We start from the raw sequence: 18,715 nt of genomic DNA, 5'->3' as shown, positions 1-18,715 counted from the left end.
TTATAGGCTTTTTGTTAATTATGATGATTTTTCACTTAAAATGTGATATTTAAGTTTTATTTCTTCAGACCATTAAGAAAAACATTTTAAGGTAAATTTAACATTAGTTTAAAATTATCTTCAGTGTTTTTAATCTTCTGAATAAATATTCTAATTTATTAAATAGCAGTAAAAACACGTTTCCTCTTTCTGAAATCAGGAATCTGTTTAATTCAGTAAACAGTTTTATGTCTCATAAATTCTCCAATAATTGATCAGAAACTTTTCTTTCAATAATTTGATGAACATTTGAAACGCTCGTCTTGTTTAGTTTTATTGATCATTTTTAGCTGATTTTCAGTATTTATGAACTGATGAGTCCAACATGCCGACTGCAGCCATGTGAGTCGTTCTGCATCAGCAAACATAACGGATTCATATTCATGTGTTCATCAGTTAATAATGTAATAACCTCTGGTCACTCCTGCAGTCTCCTCCCACGCCGCCGGCCGGCTGGAGATGGAGCGGACCCGCCGAGGTGAGACGATCAAAACGTTCCAGTCACTTTCATCCTGCTGCCATGGCGACCGATAGCATCGATCAGACGTATTGATCGGTTCGTTCATGATTTCAGGTCAAATCAGCGACACTGACCTGATTAAAAATAACCTCTGGTTGTTTCAGGAGGAGAAAAGTCAGGAATAAACCATCAAGGAAAAAAAACTACAGATTAACTTCAGATTAACTTCTGATTAACTTCTGATTAACTTCTGATTAACTTCAGATTAACTTCTGATTAACTTCTGATTAACTTCAGATTAACTTCTGATTAACTCCAGATTAACTTCAAATTAACTTCAGATTAACTTCAGATTAACCTCAGATTAACTTCAGATTAACTTCTGATTAACTTCTGATTAACTCCAGACTAACTTCTGATTAACTTCTGATTAACTTCAGATTAACTTCAGATTAACTCCAGATTAACTCCAGATTAGCTTCAGATTAACTTCAGATTAACCTCAGATTAACTTCAGATTAACTTCAGATTAGCTTCAGATTAACTTCAGATTAACCTCAGATTAACTTCAGATTAACTTCAGATTAACTTCAGATTAACTCCAGATTAACTTCAGATTAACTCCAGAAACAGAAACTCAGATTGTTAAAAATGACGATAAAAGGAGAAGAAAATTAAAAAACAATCAGATCGTTAATGAAGTAAAATGTATTCAGATATTAGAAATATGAGTATATATGAAGAATCGAACTTCAACAAGTTCATTTTTATTAGTTCTATAGATTTTAATGCAATTAATAATTTTGTGTTTTTGTGTTTGAACATCCAAAATGGCGGTGCCGGAACCTTTGTATTCACGTGTTTCTGGTACGACCGTTAATCCGACGCACACATCCGCTAGCAGCGATGGCAGCCGCTTCTCTCGGTTCATTTCTGCTTCTAGACGATCTGATTGGACGCTGGAAAAAAACTGTTGTTGTGTTCAAGTTGTGCTAAAAGCAGTTAGCCTAACAGTGAAGCTATGCTAACCTACAACAGCATCTGAATGCTAACAGGTAGCAGCTAATGCTAATGTTAGCGTCCACAGTCACGTTTCTTCAGAAGCTCCATGAAGCATCAGGACGAAGAGCCTGAAGATTAAAACTGTAAACAACTTTATTTATAGTTTTATGTTTATTAACCAGATTATGGATTATCATCAAGGCCTTAAAATCCAGAAACGCAGCAGAGCTTCTGCAGAGTTCAGCCTTCCTGTCAGCATTTATGGATGACCTTTGACCCCTGATCTGTTCCTGTTTGGAGGGCGCCGCCATCTTGACCTGCTGGTTTCTTCTCTGTTTCTGATTTTTTAAAAACTTTGAGATTCATTTAAAAATTAATTTCCTGGGTTTGTTTCAGTCATTTTTTTATAAAAGGAATAATTTCCATATAATCTGTTTGTCTTTGAGTCGACAGTTTTTCTATTTTCCTGTTATAAATAACTAAAACACTGTAAAAAATGAAGAGGATTTTATTTTTAGAGTTATTACAATTTTAATAAAAAGATGCTTTAAAATATCTTTCTCACTGGTTTTCAACTTTAACATTTTAGAGATTTCTTAATAATTTAGTTTTTTTACTGCAGCTAAAGTTTTAATAATAATAATAATAATAATAACCATAAATCACAATAAATGACGTCTGAGTTTTGTCCTCCTCTTCCTCCTCCTCCTCCTCCTCCTCCTCTTCATCCTCCTCCTCCTCCTTCTCCTCCTCTTCATCCTCCTCCTCCTCCTCCTCCTCCTCCTCCTCAGTCGATATGAGCCTCAGCTCCTCTGGGAACTCTTTTCTCTTTTCTCTTTTCTCTTTTCTTTTCTTTTCCCCTCATTAATATTAAATCAGTTTTTTTGTCTCCTGTCCAAATTAAAATCACACACAGGTTTTTTTTCAAACATTATGACTTTTATTCTTCATCATTTCATTTCTTCAGTTGTTTATTTGATCTTTCTTTAGGTCTATATAATCTGTAAATAATCAATCTGCTGTTTGGGATAAACTATCTCTAATAATAAAACTTTTTTCACTCAGTTTTTCTCAAAAATCCTTTTCATATATTCATATACTGTATATTTTCTCTTCATAGATGATTTTTGATAGAAATCAATCTTTTTAAACTTTTTTTATGTAACTTCCTCATAAACAAACAAAGAGACAAACCAGCCAAGCAACAAACAAACAAACTAACCGAAGTTCACATTGTTTAGTTAGAAGGCAGTGGAAATGTTTCTGTCAGAAATAAACTCCTAATATTTATAATGTCTGTATTTCATGATGCTACTTTACTGTTGGGACTTTCCTCTTTATTCTAACAGACCTAAAATATGTCACCGCTGATAATCTACTAAAATCACTGGATGAAAACGGGATGAAGCTAAAATGCAACAGTCATATCTCTCTCCAGCCACGGTTTATTAATTATTCATATTTTCAGCTACGCTGGCCGTAACGTCTCTTCTCCTCGTATTGCTGCTCCTGGTGTTTCAACAGACAGAAAATAAACCAAATAATCCCAAACCTCCACGTTCATCAGGTTTCTGTTTCTGTTCAGTTTGGATCTGATGGGATTTCAGGAAATGAGCACAACGTCTAAACATGGAAGCCTCAAAATTCCCAAAGTTTCATTTTTATTGAGTTGGGAAAATGATCTTATTGCTTTTTGCTGAAACTGCAAAAAAACTGAAGCCAAGGGTAAAAAAACAATGTTAAAATGATAAAATGCTAATTAATCTGATGTAACTCTCCCATAAATGCAGTTAATACAAAATCAAAATGTTAGCTAGCTTATTTAATAACTTAAATAATTTAAGTATTTGATTTATTTACTAGTACAAATGACAGGCAACGCAACATGAATTAGCTAAGATGTCAATTTAAACCTGATCTCTTCATATCGTTTCATATCGGATTTAATGCTAACAAACTGTTAGCTTACGGGCTACAATACAATTTCATGCTAATCCAAACTTTCAGTTACCTTGACCCAATTTCACAGTTTGGTTTCCAAAATATTATAAATATTTAATGTTTATTCATTTAAAAGGGACAATAAATATTAATAAAGTAGACAAGTTAAATGTTAATGTACACAAGTTCGCTAACAGGCTAGTTATTAGCAGGAGTCTCTGTGGCTAACGTAAATATAAATCTATTATGTATTATAGATTGATATTATAAATAGCCTTATTAGGTTTTAATCCAACCTGGTAACATAGATTTAGCTTGTACCTGCTGTTAGCTAACTTCACAAAACCTAAAAGTTTAATTTATCCGTTTGGTCAAGTTTTAAGTGACCCGTGTTATTTTAACTTTAGGTTAACATGACCAAATGTTCCAGTTTAGTTCAGAATGTTCTTTAATCCAGCCTAATCTAGACAAATCTTTAATCTGAATCATCTGGATGTAGGTAGTCTGATATTCTTAGCTAATCAAAATACACCTGATTTAGCTGCTAACTAGCTGTTAGCAAACCCTAAAACACATAGCTGTTGTTTATTTAACCAGAAGGTAGCTAACCTGACTATAATTTGGTTGATATATTATCTGATTGAACTATAATCCCCTATTCTTCTCTGAATGTATGCTACCTGATTTAGCTGCTAATTGTTGCTAGCCTAACATAAGCTAGCTGTTCCTCTGGACTCATCAGTTCGGTAAACTAATGAGCCGTTTTAACTGATTATCTAAAACCTTAGCTAACCTGGCGCTCTTAGGTTTACTTTGTGATTTAATATTTAAGCTAACGTTAGCTAAATTGTGAATCAAACTTGCATGATAAAATGACAGCATCAGGTTCAGATGCTAGCACATTTGTCTCAAAATGTTTTCTCTGAATCTGCTTTAATCTCAGATTGTTGATAAACTGCAACGTAGCTCCTGTCTGACATTAAAGTTTAATCAAACAAATGCTACTCAAGCTAACCATGACTTACTCTGGACAAACTTTAGCCACATTTAGCTCTGGCTAGCTGAGTTGATCTTGTACAAAATGAACTTTACCTTCAGTTTTCTCATCATAAATGATGTAAAAATGATTATTTTAATGTTTTATGCCCATTTCCTGAAATGCTAAGACTTTCTTAGCTGATCTGTTATTTCTTTAAAAGTAAACTTACGCCAAGCGACCGAGGTCACACCAGAACCCGCAGAACGAGTTTCACTGGACCGGCATCATAACGTGGTTTTACCAAATGCAACATGTTGATTTTAATATAAATTCAGGAAAGTGTTTTTCTGATAATAGAATGCTGCTCAGGTCAAAGGTGAATATTGTCACCACTGCTGCCTGTAATTATGTAGCCGTGACCCCTTCTGCTAGCTGGTGTGACCGCGGCCTCTGCACGGTAACCGCTAGCACAGCAAACATTTCGCTAACATCCCGTCTCTGCTGCCGTGTTCAGTCAACCTGCTGCCGTTAAAATGAGAAGCAGTCCGTAGGAACCGAGACTCTGGATCGGCTCGATGCCTCGGCTCTGGATCTGCTCGATGCCTCGGCTCTGGATCTGCTCGATGCCTCGGCTCTGGATCTGCTCGATGCCTCGGCTCTGGATCGGCTCGATGCCTCGGTTCTGGATCGGCTCGATGTCTCGGCTCTGGATCGGCTCGATGCCTCGGCTCTGGATCGGCTCGATGTCTCGGCTCTGGATCGGCTCGATGCCTCGGCTCTGGATCGGCTCGATGCCTCGGTTCTGGATCGGCTCGATGTCTCGGTTCTGGATCGGCTCGATGCCTCGGCTCTGGATCGGCTCGATGCCTCGGCTCTGGATCGGCTCGATGCCTCGGTTCTGGATCGGCTCGATGCCTCGGTTCTGGATCGGCTCGATGCCTCGGTTCTGGATCGGCTCGATGTCTCGGTTCTGGATCGGCTCGATGCTTCGGTTTGTCTTATTGATTCTGTGGAGTTTCACTTGGTCTTGCGTTACACATGAATTAGTACCTCAGGCTAAATGGCAACCCTGCTCTCCGTCCTGACGGCGTGTCGGCGCCGGCGAGGCCCGGCCGACTCAACATCAATAATGCATGGCTGACTTTAATACTATGTAATTCCACAATTGTAAGTTGGCGAATATCCATCAAAATTTCATCATTGTCTTCATTTCAGGTCAATGGCGTGTTGAATATTTCATGTTATTGACCTCTGGGTGAGGTGGCGTGTGATTGGACGAGCTCTCCCTCAGGGCCAACCGGGCTGCCGTAGCGCCGCAAAAATCCAATTCTGCTGTTTTCTTCTGATGAATGCAAACTCAGTCCTGGACGTCGTGTTTTTCAGGATGGAGGAGTAGCTGTCACTGTTTCTTAATTATTTTTTATCAGTTGGACGTATTTTCTTGTGTTTTATTTCTTTAACTTTGTGTTTCTTCTCCTTCCTGTTAAAACGCCAGCCAAGTCAGTACGGTGGGCAGGGCGGTCAGCAGCAAGCCGAGGCCCCCGGATCTGGGCGCGCCGTTTCCGCCGCCACACAGTTCAAACAAACTCCCACGGAAATTCAGGTTGCGGGATTCCTTTTTCAGTTTCTCCCAGAGGTCCGTCGCCCCCTCCTGGCAGTCGGCCAGCGCCGTCGTGGCACAGGAATGGAAGTTATCCCAGTAACTGGCGAGAGAAGACAGAAACGATTAGCACCGCAGGCTTCCGACCGGAGTGGGAGGAACCGGACTCAGAGCCAAGGCTGGTGGCCGATAAACAACCTGGCAATGAAAAACCTTCTGGACTTCATGGAGTAAAAACAAAACTCCAGAGTTTCCCTTCAGAAACACATCAGAGACGTTGGATCAGCAGAGAGCTGCTGTATTTTTAAAGTGTCATAAATGTAAGAGGAACATTATAAATATTACAATCATAAAACATTTTATTCACTGAGAAGAATCAACAATAAACTACAGACTCTAGAATAACGGCTTCATCTGGTTCAATATGATTAAAATCAATTTAATTCCTCCTCAGATTGAATTTCTTTAGTTTTTACTGCATAATCTTTAATAAAAGCAGTTTATTGGTGAAACTTTATGGCTTCAAACAGAAACTGAGCCGACATGACGACCTCGTCTCCAACATTTAAAATATTTTAGGAACCTTCAGCTAATGAAATATTGATGAGTGAACTAGTTCACGCTGGCAGCTGAGAATATTTAATCTGTGAACATAAACATGAATAATTCAGCTCTAATCTGTTTGAACTCGGCCTTTAATGAGATCCTGATCCTGAAGCCTTGATGATTCCCGTCTGACTGGATCAGCGCCGCCACGTTAAACGCTTTCATTTAAACATTTCAGATAGAAAAACTAAACCAAACACTGGAGACTGGTCAGAGCCTCACACCAGTAGCTCCTTACTGGTCAGATTACAGCACCATTTCTGGTGAACTTTTATAATTATTCTTACAAAACAGGAAGAATCGTTTCTCGGCTTGTTTTTGTTGCTAAAGTTCAGTTCTGTGTTTCCTGTAACGTTTCCTCCCTGAAGCCTCGTTTTAAAATCCTCAATCGATTTTAACGATAAAATCGTTATAACAAACATGTTATATCTATGTTGTATCATAGATATACATGTTATATCTATGATATTACATGTATATCTATGTTATAACATTTCACTCATCATTCAGACGGAAATCTTCCTAAACGTGAGCTCGGAGTAAACAAACATGGCCGACGAGGAAGAAACGATGGCGACAGAACATCGTCCACATCGACTTCCTGTTGGAGGTGAAAAATAAAAACACATAAAAACCTCAGAACTGGATTATTCTGGTTCCATATTCTGGATTATTCTGTCCTGCAATGAGATTTTGAGTGAAAAAATAACTTCAGTGTTGGAAAACTGCAGCGTTACGGATGAAAACCTGGACTGATTTATTCTACGCTGATGACTGACGCTTTACAGCGAAGCAGGAATTTTATGAGAAATTGATTCTGTTTCTGCAACAAACTCAGTAACTTTGGTGAAAATCATCTTAAACTCTCTTGGTAAGAAGCTGATTTTCTGGTTTTCAGTTTTTTATGTCTATTAAACTCAGATTAACGTTATAATCCGAGTCAGAACCGAGAAAGTGTTGGTGAGATCGCAGAGAGCTGCTCAGTCGGTCGGTGTTACTCCACAGCGCCCCCTATAGGCCCAACATGATAACATGGTTCTGTCAACCAGGCGACTCCATTAAAGCTACTTAATGAGGCGGTTGACTGTCGGACGCTCCAGTAACTGCCTGACGCTCCGGTACTGTCGCCCCCTGGTGGCCGTTCAAGACGTTCCACCTGCTTGTAATCCAGGTGATTTAAATCCCATCATTGCTTCACATGTGGATTAAATCCTGAGTCGAACAACAAGCTGGAGATAAAACTGAGTTTCTGTGTTTTCAGTTCTCCTCTGTCTCTCAGGCTTCACTCTCTCTTGGTTTCATGTTTTATTCATATCAGCCATCAGCCGCACTATTTCCCATCTAAATATATTTTTACTCTTTGGCCTCATTTTCTGCCTCCTATTTATTTTCCTTCATATTTTCTGCTGCTTTTCTTTGTCTTCCTCCTTTTTAATCATCTCCTCTTCATCGCTTTCCGCCGCGCAGTTCATGTAAATGCGACACCAGCCAGCTGAGCGACGCGTGCTGACACACACACACACACACACACACACACACACACACACACACAGCGTATCTAATCCAATCTTCCAATCTGCTCTTATTGATGTCGACCTGCTGACCCGAGTTGTGTCCAAGATACATCTCAGAGCAATTAACGCGTGTGTGTTGGTGTGTGTGTGTGTCGGTGTGTGTGTGAGGAGGCGTATTAACACCTCCCACACACACACTCCCTCCTCCTGCCACGCCTCAGCAGCTCTGTGATGGAGCCGTCACTGCATTAAAAAATCATGTGTTTGTCTGTGGGGGGGCAGGATGGTGGTGGGGGCAGTTTGCCATCTGGTGACCCCCCCTGCCCCCCCCCGCTCTGGGTGAGGGGGGGGTCACCCCCCCAGGCCTGGAGGTTCAGTCGCTCATATTGTTTCATCTGAAGCGTCTCTGACTAATAACTATAGAAATAATCTGTTTGCTTTATTGTGACGTCAGAATCTGATTTAAATGATTTTAAACTCTGAAATCTTTAGATCAGAGATTTAAGGTGTAAATGAAGCAGCAGCAGCTTTAAGGTGTTTCTGCTTTTTATCTTTTCACTTCAGTGTCAAACAGTTTAATGAAACGATCGATAATTCCTCCAAACAGGAAGTGGATCTGAACCGAGTCCAGTTTTGTTTCCATCTGACTGGAGGTGAAATCCTGAGTCAACTTTTAAAATGTTCCAAAACGATCTAATAAATCCTCTTTCATTTAAAGATTCTTTAAATGTGAAAAGTATTTTTGGTTCTCTACCGTGTCAGGAGACGATCCGTTGCTCTCCTGTGTTTGACTTGAACTTACGTGCAGATCTTGTTCAGGCTCTCTCTGTCGTCCAGGTCCTGGGGATAGTTGGCCATTTCGTCCCCCAACCGAATCAGGCAGTTTGAGAAACCTTTAAACACCGAGTCGCATTCGCCAGCACCGACCAGCACCGTCTGCAACACAGGAACTGAGAGAGACGAAGTGGTTTAAAACACCGTCTGCAACACCAAACGGTTTAAAACACCGTCTGCAACACCAAGAGGTTTAAAACACCGTCTGCAACACCAAACGGTTTAAAACACCGTCTGCAACACCAAGAGGTTTAAAACACCGTCTGCAACACCAAGAGGTTTAAAACACCGTCTGCAACACCAAGAGGTTTAAAACACCGTCTGCAACACCAAGAGGTTTAAAACACCGTCTGCAACACCAAGAGGTTTAAAACACCGTCTGCAACACCAAACGGTTTAAAACACCGTCTGCAACACCAAACGGTTTAAAACACCGTCTGCAACACCAAACGGTTTAAAACACCGTCTGCAACACCAAGAGGTTTAAAACACCGTCTGCAACACCAAACGGTTTAAAACACCGTCTGCAACACCAAGAGGTTTAAAACACCGTCTGCAACACCAAGAGGTTTAAAACACCGTCTGCAACACCAAGAGGTTTAAAACACCGTCTGCAACACCAAACGGTTTAAAACACCGTCTGCAACACCAAACGGTTTAAAACACCGTCTGCAACACCAAACGGTTTAAAACACCGTCTGCAACACCAAGAGGTTTAAAACACCGTCTGCAACACCAAGAGGTTTAAAACACCGTCTGCAACACCAAGAGGTTTAAAACACCGTCTGCAACACCAAACGGTTTAAAACACCGTCTGCAACACCAAGAGGTTTAAAACACCGTCTGCAACACCAAACGGTTTAAAACACCGTCTGCAACACCAAGAGGTTTAAAACACCGTCTGCAACACCAAGAGGTTTAAAACACCGTCTGCAACACCAAGAGGTTTAAAACACCGTCTGCAACACCAAACGGTTTAAAACACCGTCTGCAACAGGAACTGAGAGAGACCAAACGGTTAAACACGACGTCTCACTTTGATTAGGAATAAATTCATGTAATTTAACATAACAGATTTTATTGATCGCTGAAGAATCGACCTATTGAGTCATTTTTCTGTTTTAGGTCAAAGGTCAAAGGTTGAAAACATTCATTGACTTTTAATCACATCAGATATAATAACTGTGTTTGAACTCGGAGATTTTCAGTTTTCATCTGTAAAAAGAGGAATTTCCTTCAGAGAATAAAAACGGTGACATCATCACAGAGAGAAAAAACCATTGAAACCATTAAAACCATTAAAACCATTGAAACCATTAAAACCATTAAAACCATTAAAACCATTGAAACCATTAAAACCATTAAAACCATTGAAACCATTAAAACCATTGAAACCATTGAAACCATTGAAACCATTAAAACCATTAAAACCATTAAAACCATTGAAACCATTAAAACCATTAAAACCATTAAAACCATTGAAACCATTAAAACCATTGAAACCATTAAAACCATTGAAACCATTGAAACCATTAAAACCATTGAAACCATTAAAACCATTGAAACCATTGAAACCATTAAAACCATTAAAACCATTGAAACCATTAAAACCATTGAAACCATTAAAACCATTGAAACCATTAAAACCATTAAAACCATTGAAACCATTAAAACCATTGAAACCATTAAAACCATTGAAACCATTAAAACCATTAAAACCATTAAAACCATTGAAACCATTGAAACCATTAAAACCATTAAAACCATTGAAACCATTAAAACCATTGAAACCATTAAAACCATTGAAACCATTGAAACCAGTCAGAAAGATGTTGGTAAAGTAAAAGAGCAGGAAGACGAGGAAACGTCGACAGAACCTGTAGAAAGTTTTCACACCCTGGATCAGTTCCCTCAGTTCTTCCTGCTGAACTCCTCCAGCTCTGTCAGGTGGTGAACTGTCCTGGGCTTTGACTAGGCCATGTAGCTTCAGGTTGTTTTCTTGCTTTAAAGTAAATATTTTCTCTTCCAAAATGTTTTGTTTCTCTTAAAGGCCGAAACGTTTCGCTGTGGAGTTCTCTGGTTCTGAACGGACCTTCCAGAACCAGAACCAGCTGCACTCACTGGGACGTTACCAGCGCCAACCGGATGGACCTCTGTTGAGTTCGGTCAGTCAGATATGTTTATTTAATCATCATTATGTCTCTTTGATGTTAACGGTTTTATTTTGTAAATATTTGGCAACAAAAGTAAAACCTGGGAATCAAACTGACAACCTGCAGAATAATCCTGGTTTGTTTTGTTGGGACTGGATCAAATAAAATCCTAAAAACATCTTCACAGCTTTTCATGCTTCATATCAGAACCAAATCCTGCAACATGAATATTTAACGTCCATCTTTACACGTTTTAAGCTCCAATTATTCTGTTTAATATTTGATGAAAAGAGAAACTTTGAACATTGGAGTGAATTTAAGAGGAAAATAAAAACTGGCTCAGAGTCGGAGATGAAAATCTGATAACAGCAGAAAATATGAAATATTTCTTCCACAATAATCACAAACAGGAAGTTTCACAGAAATGGACAACAGAAGCTCCTTAACTAGCATAGCTAGCTAACAAGCTAGCTCAAAATTATTCATATATGTAAAGTTTTGCATGTTTATGTTAAATTAATATCCTGGTTGTGTTTCCATTTTTCTCTTCGCCTCTTTCATTCGTTTGTTGTTTACTTTCCACTGTCTCAATAAAGTTTATTTACATAAATATGAAAATGAATATTAATATCTAAATACATGAAGAATTCAAAACTTTAACACAAAAATTTAATTCGACTGAAAGATTTTAAAACAGTCCAGTCAGTTAGCGCTTTTGGCTTTAAGCTAAGTGCGCTAAACGTTTTTGAAGTTAGCTGAAGCGCTAAAGTTAGCTTTGCTATTAGCAATTTGAATTTAAAGAACATCGGCGGGAAAAAACGTTTTCAGTTAGCAGAAGCAGCGAAGCTTAAATTAATGTTTAAACTTCAAACTTTAATGTTTTTAAAGCACCAAACTGAAAATTAGATCTGCTGTTAGCAGGATGGATGGATGGATGATGGATGGATGGATGGATGATGGATGGATGGATGGATGATGGATGGATGGATGGATGGATGATGGATGGACGGACGGACGGACGGACAGACGGACGGATGATGGATGGATGATGGATGGATGGATGGATGATGGATGGATGGATGGATGGATGATGGATGGACGGACGGACGGACGGACGGACGGATGATGGATGGATGATGGATGGATGGATGGATGGATGGATGGATGATGGATGGACGGACGGACGGACGGACGGACGGATGATGGATGGATGGATGGATGATGGATGGATGGATGGATGGATGGATGATGGATGGACGGACGGACGGACGGACGGACGGATGATGGATGGATGATGGATGGATGGATGGATGGATGATGGATGGATGGATGATGGATGGATGATGGATGGATGGATGGATGGATGATGGATGGATGGATGGATGATGGATGGATGGATGGATGGATGGATGGATGGATGGATGGATGGATGGATGACAGTTTTCTGTGTCTACTTAAAAAACTTTATTCCATGTTCTGACTGGACATTTTCTGACAGTAACTGGAACATTTTACTGGGTTCTGACCCGGAGCGTCTCACTGGGTTCTGACCCGGTCGGGCCTTTAACCGGCTCTCTGGGTCAGAACCGACTTGGTCATGTTGAGACATTCAGCAGCTCAGCTGGACGTTCAGGTCCCGACTGGTGAAAGGTTTTAATCAGGCGAGTCGGCCGCCTCCCTCATTCACAGACACACACACACACACACACACAGACACACACACACACACACACACACGCACACACACACACACACACACACACACAGACACACACACACAGACACACACACACACAGAGACACACACACACACACACCCCGCCCAGTGAGCTTGTGGTTCGTTAAGCTCGGGATCGTCCTGATTGATTGGTTTGGATAAGAACCGGCTGCGGTCCGGTTCCGCTCCGTCAGATGATGAACCAACACGGCATGACGTGTCGGACGAGACGCGGCTGTTAGCAGAGGTCAGAGGTCAGGGAGGGGGCGTCCTGCATGCAGCAGATTAAAATGTTGGACCTGAGGCATCAGGAAAACTTCAGAAACTCTCAGGAGGCTCCCTGAGGAACGACAGGGCTTCTAAACATCAACAGGAAGTGCTTTCAAAATAAAAGCTAGAACATTCTAAACGGTTTAATTTGTAGTTTATTTTAAAGATACAAAGCTGCTCTACCTGTCCTGGTCTGAACTGCCAGCAGGTGGCGCTATGTGGATAGTTAAAACCTGATTCTGATTATTATTTCTGCTTATTTTGATTATTAAAACATTAAACTTACCTTCATGAGCTTCGACACACACAGCGGAAACCATGTTAGCGCTAGCAGATGAGCTAGCGTCTGCTCTTGGAGCTGCAGCCAATCAGAGCCCAGGAAACGGAATGGAGCTCCTGGATTGGCTGCTTTGCTAACAATCACGTCTCTAGTCACATTTTTATTAAAATGCTTTACAGATTTAATATATTAAAAATCTGCAAAGTTTCTGTGAAACGTTTTGAGCCACATTTCACAGAAAATACATAAATATTTGGGCTAAGAGGCTAATTGGTTGCTAACTGGTTGCTAACTGGAAATTACAAAAATAAACCAGAAAAATGTTTTAAAAGTTTTAAATCTTCTCAGCAGATTTGATTTTTTCTGTCTGATGTGAAAAATGAAACTGATCCAAATCCATAAAGTTTTATTTCATTTTATTTTGGAAGGTTTTTAACAGGAAGTGACGTTTTAAACGAACGTTTTGTGTTTGAGACGCTTCAGAAAAAGTTTCAGTTAGAAAGAAGAAAACCTGATCAGCTGATGGAGGATCTGATCAATATGAATATTGAACTTATTTACATATGAAAAACTTTTATTTTAATGGAAACGCAGCTTTATGAAACGTTACGACTCATCTTTCATATTTTCTCTTCTTTTTCTGTTTCTAAATTATATTTTCATTTATTAAGTTTAATTATTAAAACATTTTGGCTAATTCTGATGCCAAAGATTAAATTTTTTAAGTGTTTATTTGCCTCTTTAAATGTTTTTCATATTTTGTAATTTAATTTGTTCGTTTGGTTCAAGTTTTAAAAATTTTTTGATTAATTTTTCAAAATGTTTTCTAAAGTTTTATGCTTTAAAACTTTTAGTTTAGGAAAAATTCAGTGCAGCTTATTTTTTATTTAGATACAATTTTCACTTATTGAATTATTAATGAATCTAAAATCTGCTGTGAATCTTTTTATTAGTTTTTTCTTTCTAAAAATGAAACATTTCAGGATCTCAACGTTTAAATCTAATTTAACTTTTCTTTTTAGAAAAATTATTTTAATCTCTAAATGAATAATTTTAATGATTAATAATTAATATTTGTAACGATATTAGTGACAGATTTATGTTTTTATGACCAAATGAAATTTTCTGACTTTAATGAATTAGTTTTACTAAAATGTTTTTAGTGCAGCTCGTTAAAATGAGGCTCAGATTATTAATTTTTTACAGTGAAATGAATCAAATTAAATAGAAAAATTTTGATCTGTTTGAAAATATGATTATTTTTTATTTTTATTTTATTTCTGTTTTTCATTTTAGAAGAGTTAAAATAAAATGTAGAAAAATCTAAATCAATGTTAAATAATTTTCTGCTAATAATTAAAACCAAAATAAAACCATTAAAAATTAATAAATGTGAATTTTGGGTGAAGAAATGATTTTTTTAAAGGAGTTTAATTTTAGTTTTCTAAGATTCTTAATGAATCATTTTAGTTTTAAAAATGATCATTTAGCTCAAATAGTTTTATAATAAACATAATTTATATAAATGTTTAAATCATAAATAAATCCGATTTTTAAATATTTTTCTCGTGTTTTCTGCCTGTGACGTCATTTTCTTAGACATGAAAGTGGATGAATGAGTGAAAGTGTTGGAAGCATGACATCATCATCTTCATCATCATCATCATCATCATCAGGTTCCCCTCGGTGTTTTATCTGCTTCATAATAATGAAGATAAATTTATGACTTTAATGTTTAATGAATCTGTAAGAAAATAAATCTAATATTTCATTAATCTGATCATTTTTCATCTCCCTCTCTCTCTCTCTCTCTCTCTCTCTCTCTCTCTCTCTCTCTCTCTCTCCTGCTTCCAGAAACAAACTGGGAATTTTTCCAACATTCCCAGTTTTTATTTCCGTCCAGTGAAACCAGGACGGTCCCGCGCACCGCGGGGACGCGCACAGGTTTTATTTATTCGTTTTGATTTTATTTTCGTTCACGCCTCCCATCGAGCACTCATTCACACACACACACACACACACACACACACAAACACACACACACACACACACCTCGTGAAGCAGCATGTTACACCGCGGACACACCCACCATTAATGCACAGCCATATTTTTCCTGCATGATAAACATCCAGATATTTGTTTTATTTTGACAATAATTTTGCTTAAATTAAATTTTATTTTCTATTTGGATTTTTTCTTTTTATCTTTAAACTTATTAAATCTTTAAATCATCATAAAGTTTCAGGTTTTTAACAGGTTTTCGATCTAAAACTGGATTTTCATCCGTTTTCATGTATTTTTAAAGGTTCGTGCTGCAGCCGAATCGGAACCGAACCACGCTGCGGGGATCCGGACTCAGAGAACCGGATCAGTCCCGATCAAAGCTGATTCTAACGGGCTTGTTAAATCCAGGCCAGTCGGTCGATTTTATTCGATCCCTTTGCACAGATTCCGCAAATCCTCCCGCAAATCCTCCCGCAAATCCTCCCGCAGCTTCACCGCCATCAACCCATCAAACGGTCCGGACGGGTTCAACTGAGTCCTGATTCTTTTCCTCCTGAATCTGAACAAAAGGACACGGATTCGTTCGGACTGAATAATTCAGTTTTTCTCTTCCACAGTCACGCACGGGCTCACGGGCGCGCGCACAGCCTCCTCCACGGCGCCGTTACGCAACAGAAACAGAACCAGGTTCGGTTCGGAGGTCTGAGGCGGTCAGCCGCAGCCTGCGGGGACCCGGTTCGGTTCTGCAGCCGAACCGAGCCGGCAGGCCCGGCACGGCCCGCTCAGCACAGAGCAGCTAGATGATGGTATTATTGTTATTAATATTATTATTATTGTTGTTATTATTACAAACTGAAGAAGGTGTGAAACCGTGCACGAGCAGGGCGCGTGCACCAACGTCTGTGCGCGCGCACTGAGGGAAATTACGGAGATAAATTTACATGTTTTATTTCTGTTTTATGTTTTTCTGTAGATTTAAATTTAGATTCAAAATCATCTTTTTATCCGGACAGTCGCACTGCGGCGGGACACCGACTAAACCCTGGAATCCACCGTCTAATATCTGGATTCTACCTGTTATTTACCACCGCGTCATCGAACGAACTGAAATGCATCTTCGATCAGTTTTAAAAAATAAAATAATAATTCAATCAAGATCGAAGCAGATTTTAATTTTCACATTTTTAAGGTTTTTATGAGAAATTCCGCAGCAAAACAGCCTGGGACAAACCGAGGAGGAGGAGGAGGAGGAGGAAGGACGGAGTAAAGAGGAGGAGGGATGGAGGGGGGCATCCCCCTTGTTAACACACACACACACACACACACACACACACACACACACACAGTCTAAATGTGAAGTGAATCCCGGCTGGAGCCAAACTGCAGGAAACTAAACGCCAATATTTCATTTTAAAATAAAAACTGGAATCAGGTCTGGAGCGAAACCAAACCAGATGGAAGAGTTTCCTGAGCGCGCGGGAGAAACGAGCAAAAATGGGACCGGAACCGATTTTAAACAGAAAAGATTCAACAGAGAAGAAACGGAAAGTTTCCGCTCACCGACGTGAAGAGCCAGCAGGACTGTGAGGAACCTGGAGCTCCAGCTTTCTCCCATCCTCCGCGCCGCGTCTCCGCATCAGAGCTCAGAGTCACAAAGTTGGAGAGCCGCAGAGGAGGAGCCGCACATTCCCCGCAAAAAACACAAACAGGCGCAAACAGAAAATCCACCGCGGCGGAGCCCCGCTGCTGGCCGGCCGCTCCTCTTCCTCCTCTGCCTCCTCTTCCTCCCGCTGGATCGTCCCTCCTCTGCAGAACTCTGCGGGTTGGTGCCGATCCGCTCCGCTCCGCTCCAGCTCGCACTCCGCTTTACGCGTCCCGAGTGAGAAAAGAAAAGACAGAGAGAAAGCTCCTCCCTCCATCCATCCTCCCTCTTTCCCTCCATCCATCCCTCCATCCATCCATCCCTCCATCCATCCTCCCTCTTTCCCTCCATCCCTCCATCCATCCATCCATCATCATCATCCTCATATTTTAGGATCGTTTCCTTCCTTTGGTTTATTTTCAGGACTTGATGACTAAAATGTTCTGACTGAAATAAACAGATGAATCACAAACTAAAATAACAAAATGTGTTAATTTATGACAAACATTATAAAAAACTTAAACGTTCATTTAAATAATAAATTAGATTGGAAATAAATCAGATTTTTGCTTTTAGAATTAAAATGATTCAAATATTTTAATTTTCACTGATTTTTATGTTTTTCATTTAAAAAAAGAGAAAAAACGTTTCAGACCCAAAAGTTTTAGTTTCCTGCATTCATGAGATCAGAATGTTGTTTCATTTCTGGTTCTGGTTCTGGTTCTGATGGGCCCAGCAGAACACATTGTCTTACTTCAGCGTCTTCGGTTTGGACTCTTCAGAAACTCCCTGAACGTTTTCATTTGGTTCTGATTAATGTTCTGGTTCTGGTTCTGGTTCTGGCTAAGGTTCTGGTTCTGGTTTCTTCCTGCTGGATATTTTTCCAGTTTTCTCATTTTTTGATGTTTTTTCCTGAATCTAAATTTTTCCAGTTCATTCATTTTTTCTCCCTGAGCTTCGGACCGACGGCTGCTGAAGGTTTGAACCAGGCGGGTCCAAAGTGGGTTCTGGAGGCCAAAGTGGGTTCTGGAGGCCAAAGTGGGTTCTGGAGGCCAAAGTGGGTTCTGGAGGCCAAAGTGGGTTCTGGAGGCCCGGCATCCTGCATGTTCTAGTGTCTCCCTGGTTTAACTCACCTGGATCCAATGATGATCATTAGAAGAACTTTTACCTGCTGAAAGGTTGTTAAACCAGGGAGGAACTAGAACATGCAGGATGCCGGGCCTCCAGAACCCACTTTGGACTCCAGAACCCACTCTGGCCTCCAGAACCCACTTTGGACTCCAGAACTTTGGACCCGCCTGGTTTAAATGTTTCACCTTCACATCTGATGGTTTTTGCTTTTTCTCTGGTTTAAAATCCTTCTGATGAGATGCAGAGTCACACAGCACTGCCAGTCAGCTGGCTGAAACAAGGCTGCTGCACTTCCCTTAATTTCAATGAAGAAAAATTCTGTTTGTAATTTTTTCCTGGAGAAATTAAATTTTTATAGACATAAAATATAGAGGAGCACAAACTTAGAAAAACAAATTTGTGTTTTGGGAACATCAACATCATGATGTTCTAAATGTATTAATAAAACTATTTATTATTAACTGTTGCAGATTTCTCTGAAATAAAAATTAAATAATATTTAACAACTTTCCACATTATAATTTGTCCCTTTATGTAAATAAA

General features: G+C 39.4%; 2 protein-coding genes and 1 long non-coding RNA gene across 9 annotated transcripts in view; 2 read left to right on the top strand and 1 right to left on the bottom strand.

Moving 5' to 3' along the window:
• The window catches only part of LOC116712074 (NACHT, LRR and PYD domains-containing protein 3-like), a 1,065,068-nt gene that overhangs the window by 219,887 nt on the left and 826,466 nt on the right, over nt 1-18,715 (top strand). The gene's annotated exons all lie outside the window — the stretch shown is intronic.
• On the bottom strand, nt 5,232-17,471 carry nrn1a (neuritin 1a). The gene is made up of 3 exons (XM_032552077.1): nt 16,960-17,471; nt 8,944-9,091; nt 5,232-6,124 (listed from the first exon to the last, which is right to left on the bottom strand). Exons 1-3 carry the CDS (start codon nt 17,012-17,014, stop codon nt 5,905-5,907), a joined length of 423 nt encoding a protein of 140 aa, XP_032407968.1. The 5' UTR covers nt 17,015-17,471; the 3' UTR covers nt 5,232-5,904.
• Nucleotides 15,199-17,648, top strand: LOC116712199 (uncharacterized). Its single transcript, XR_004337469.1, has 2 exons — nt 15,199-16,205; nt 16,373-17,648. It is a non-coding gene; the product is annotated as an uncharacterized LOC116712199 (long non-coding RNA).

Source organism: Xiphophorus hellerii, chromosome 21 (genome assembly GCF_003331165.1).
Source record: "Xiphophorus hellerii strain 12219 chromosome 21, Xiphophorus_hellerii-4.1, whole genome shotgun sequence".
In the NCBI taxonomy this organism is placed as follows: Eukaryota; Metazoa; Chordata; class Actinopteri; order Cyprinodontiformes; family Poeciliidae; genus Xiphophorus; species Xiphophorus hellerii.
This window is presented reverse-complemented; position numbering and strand designations above follow the sequence as displayed.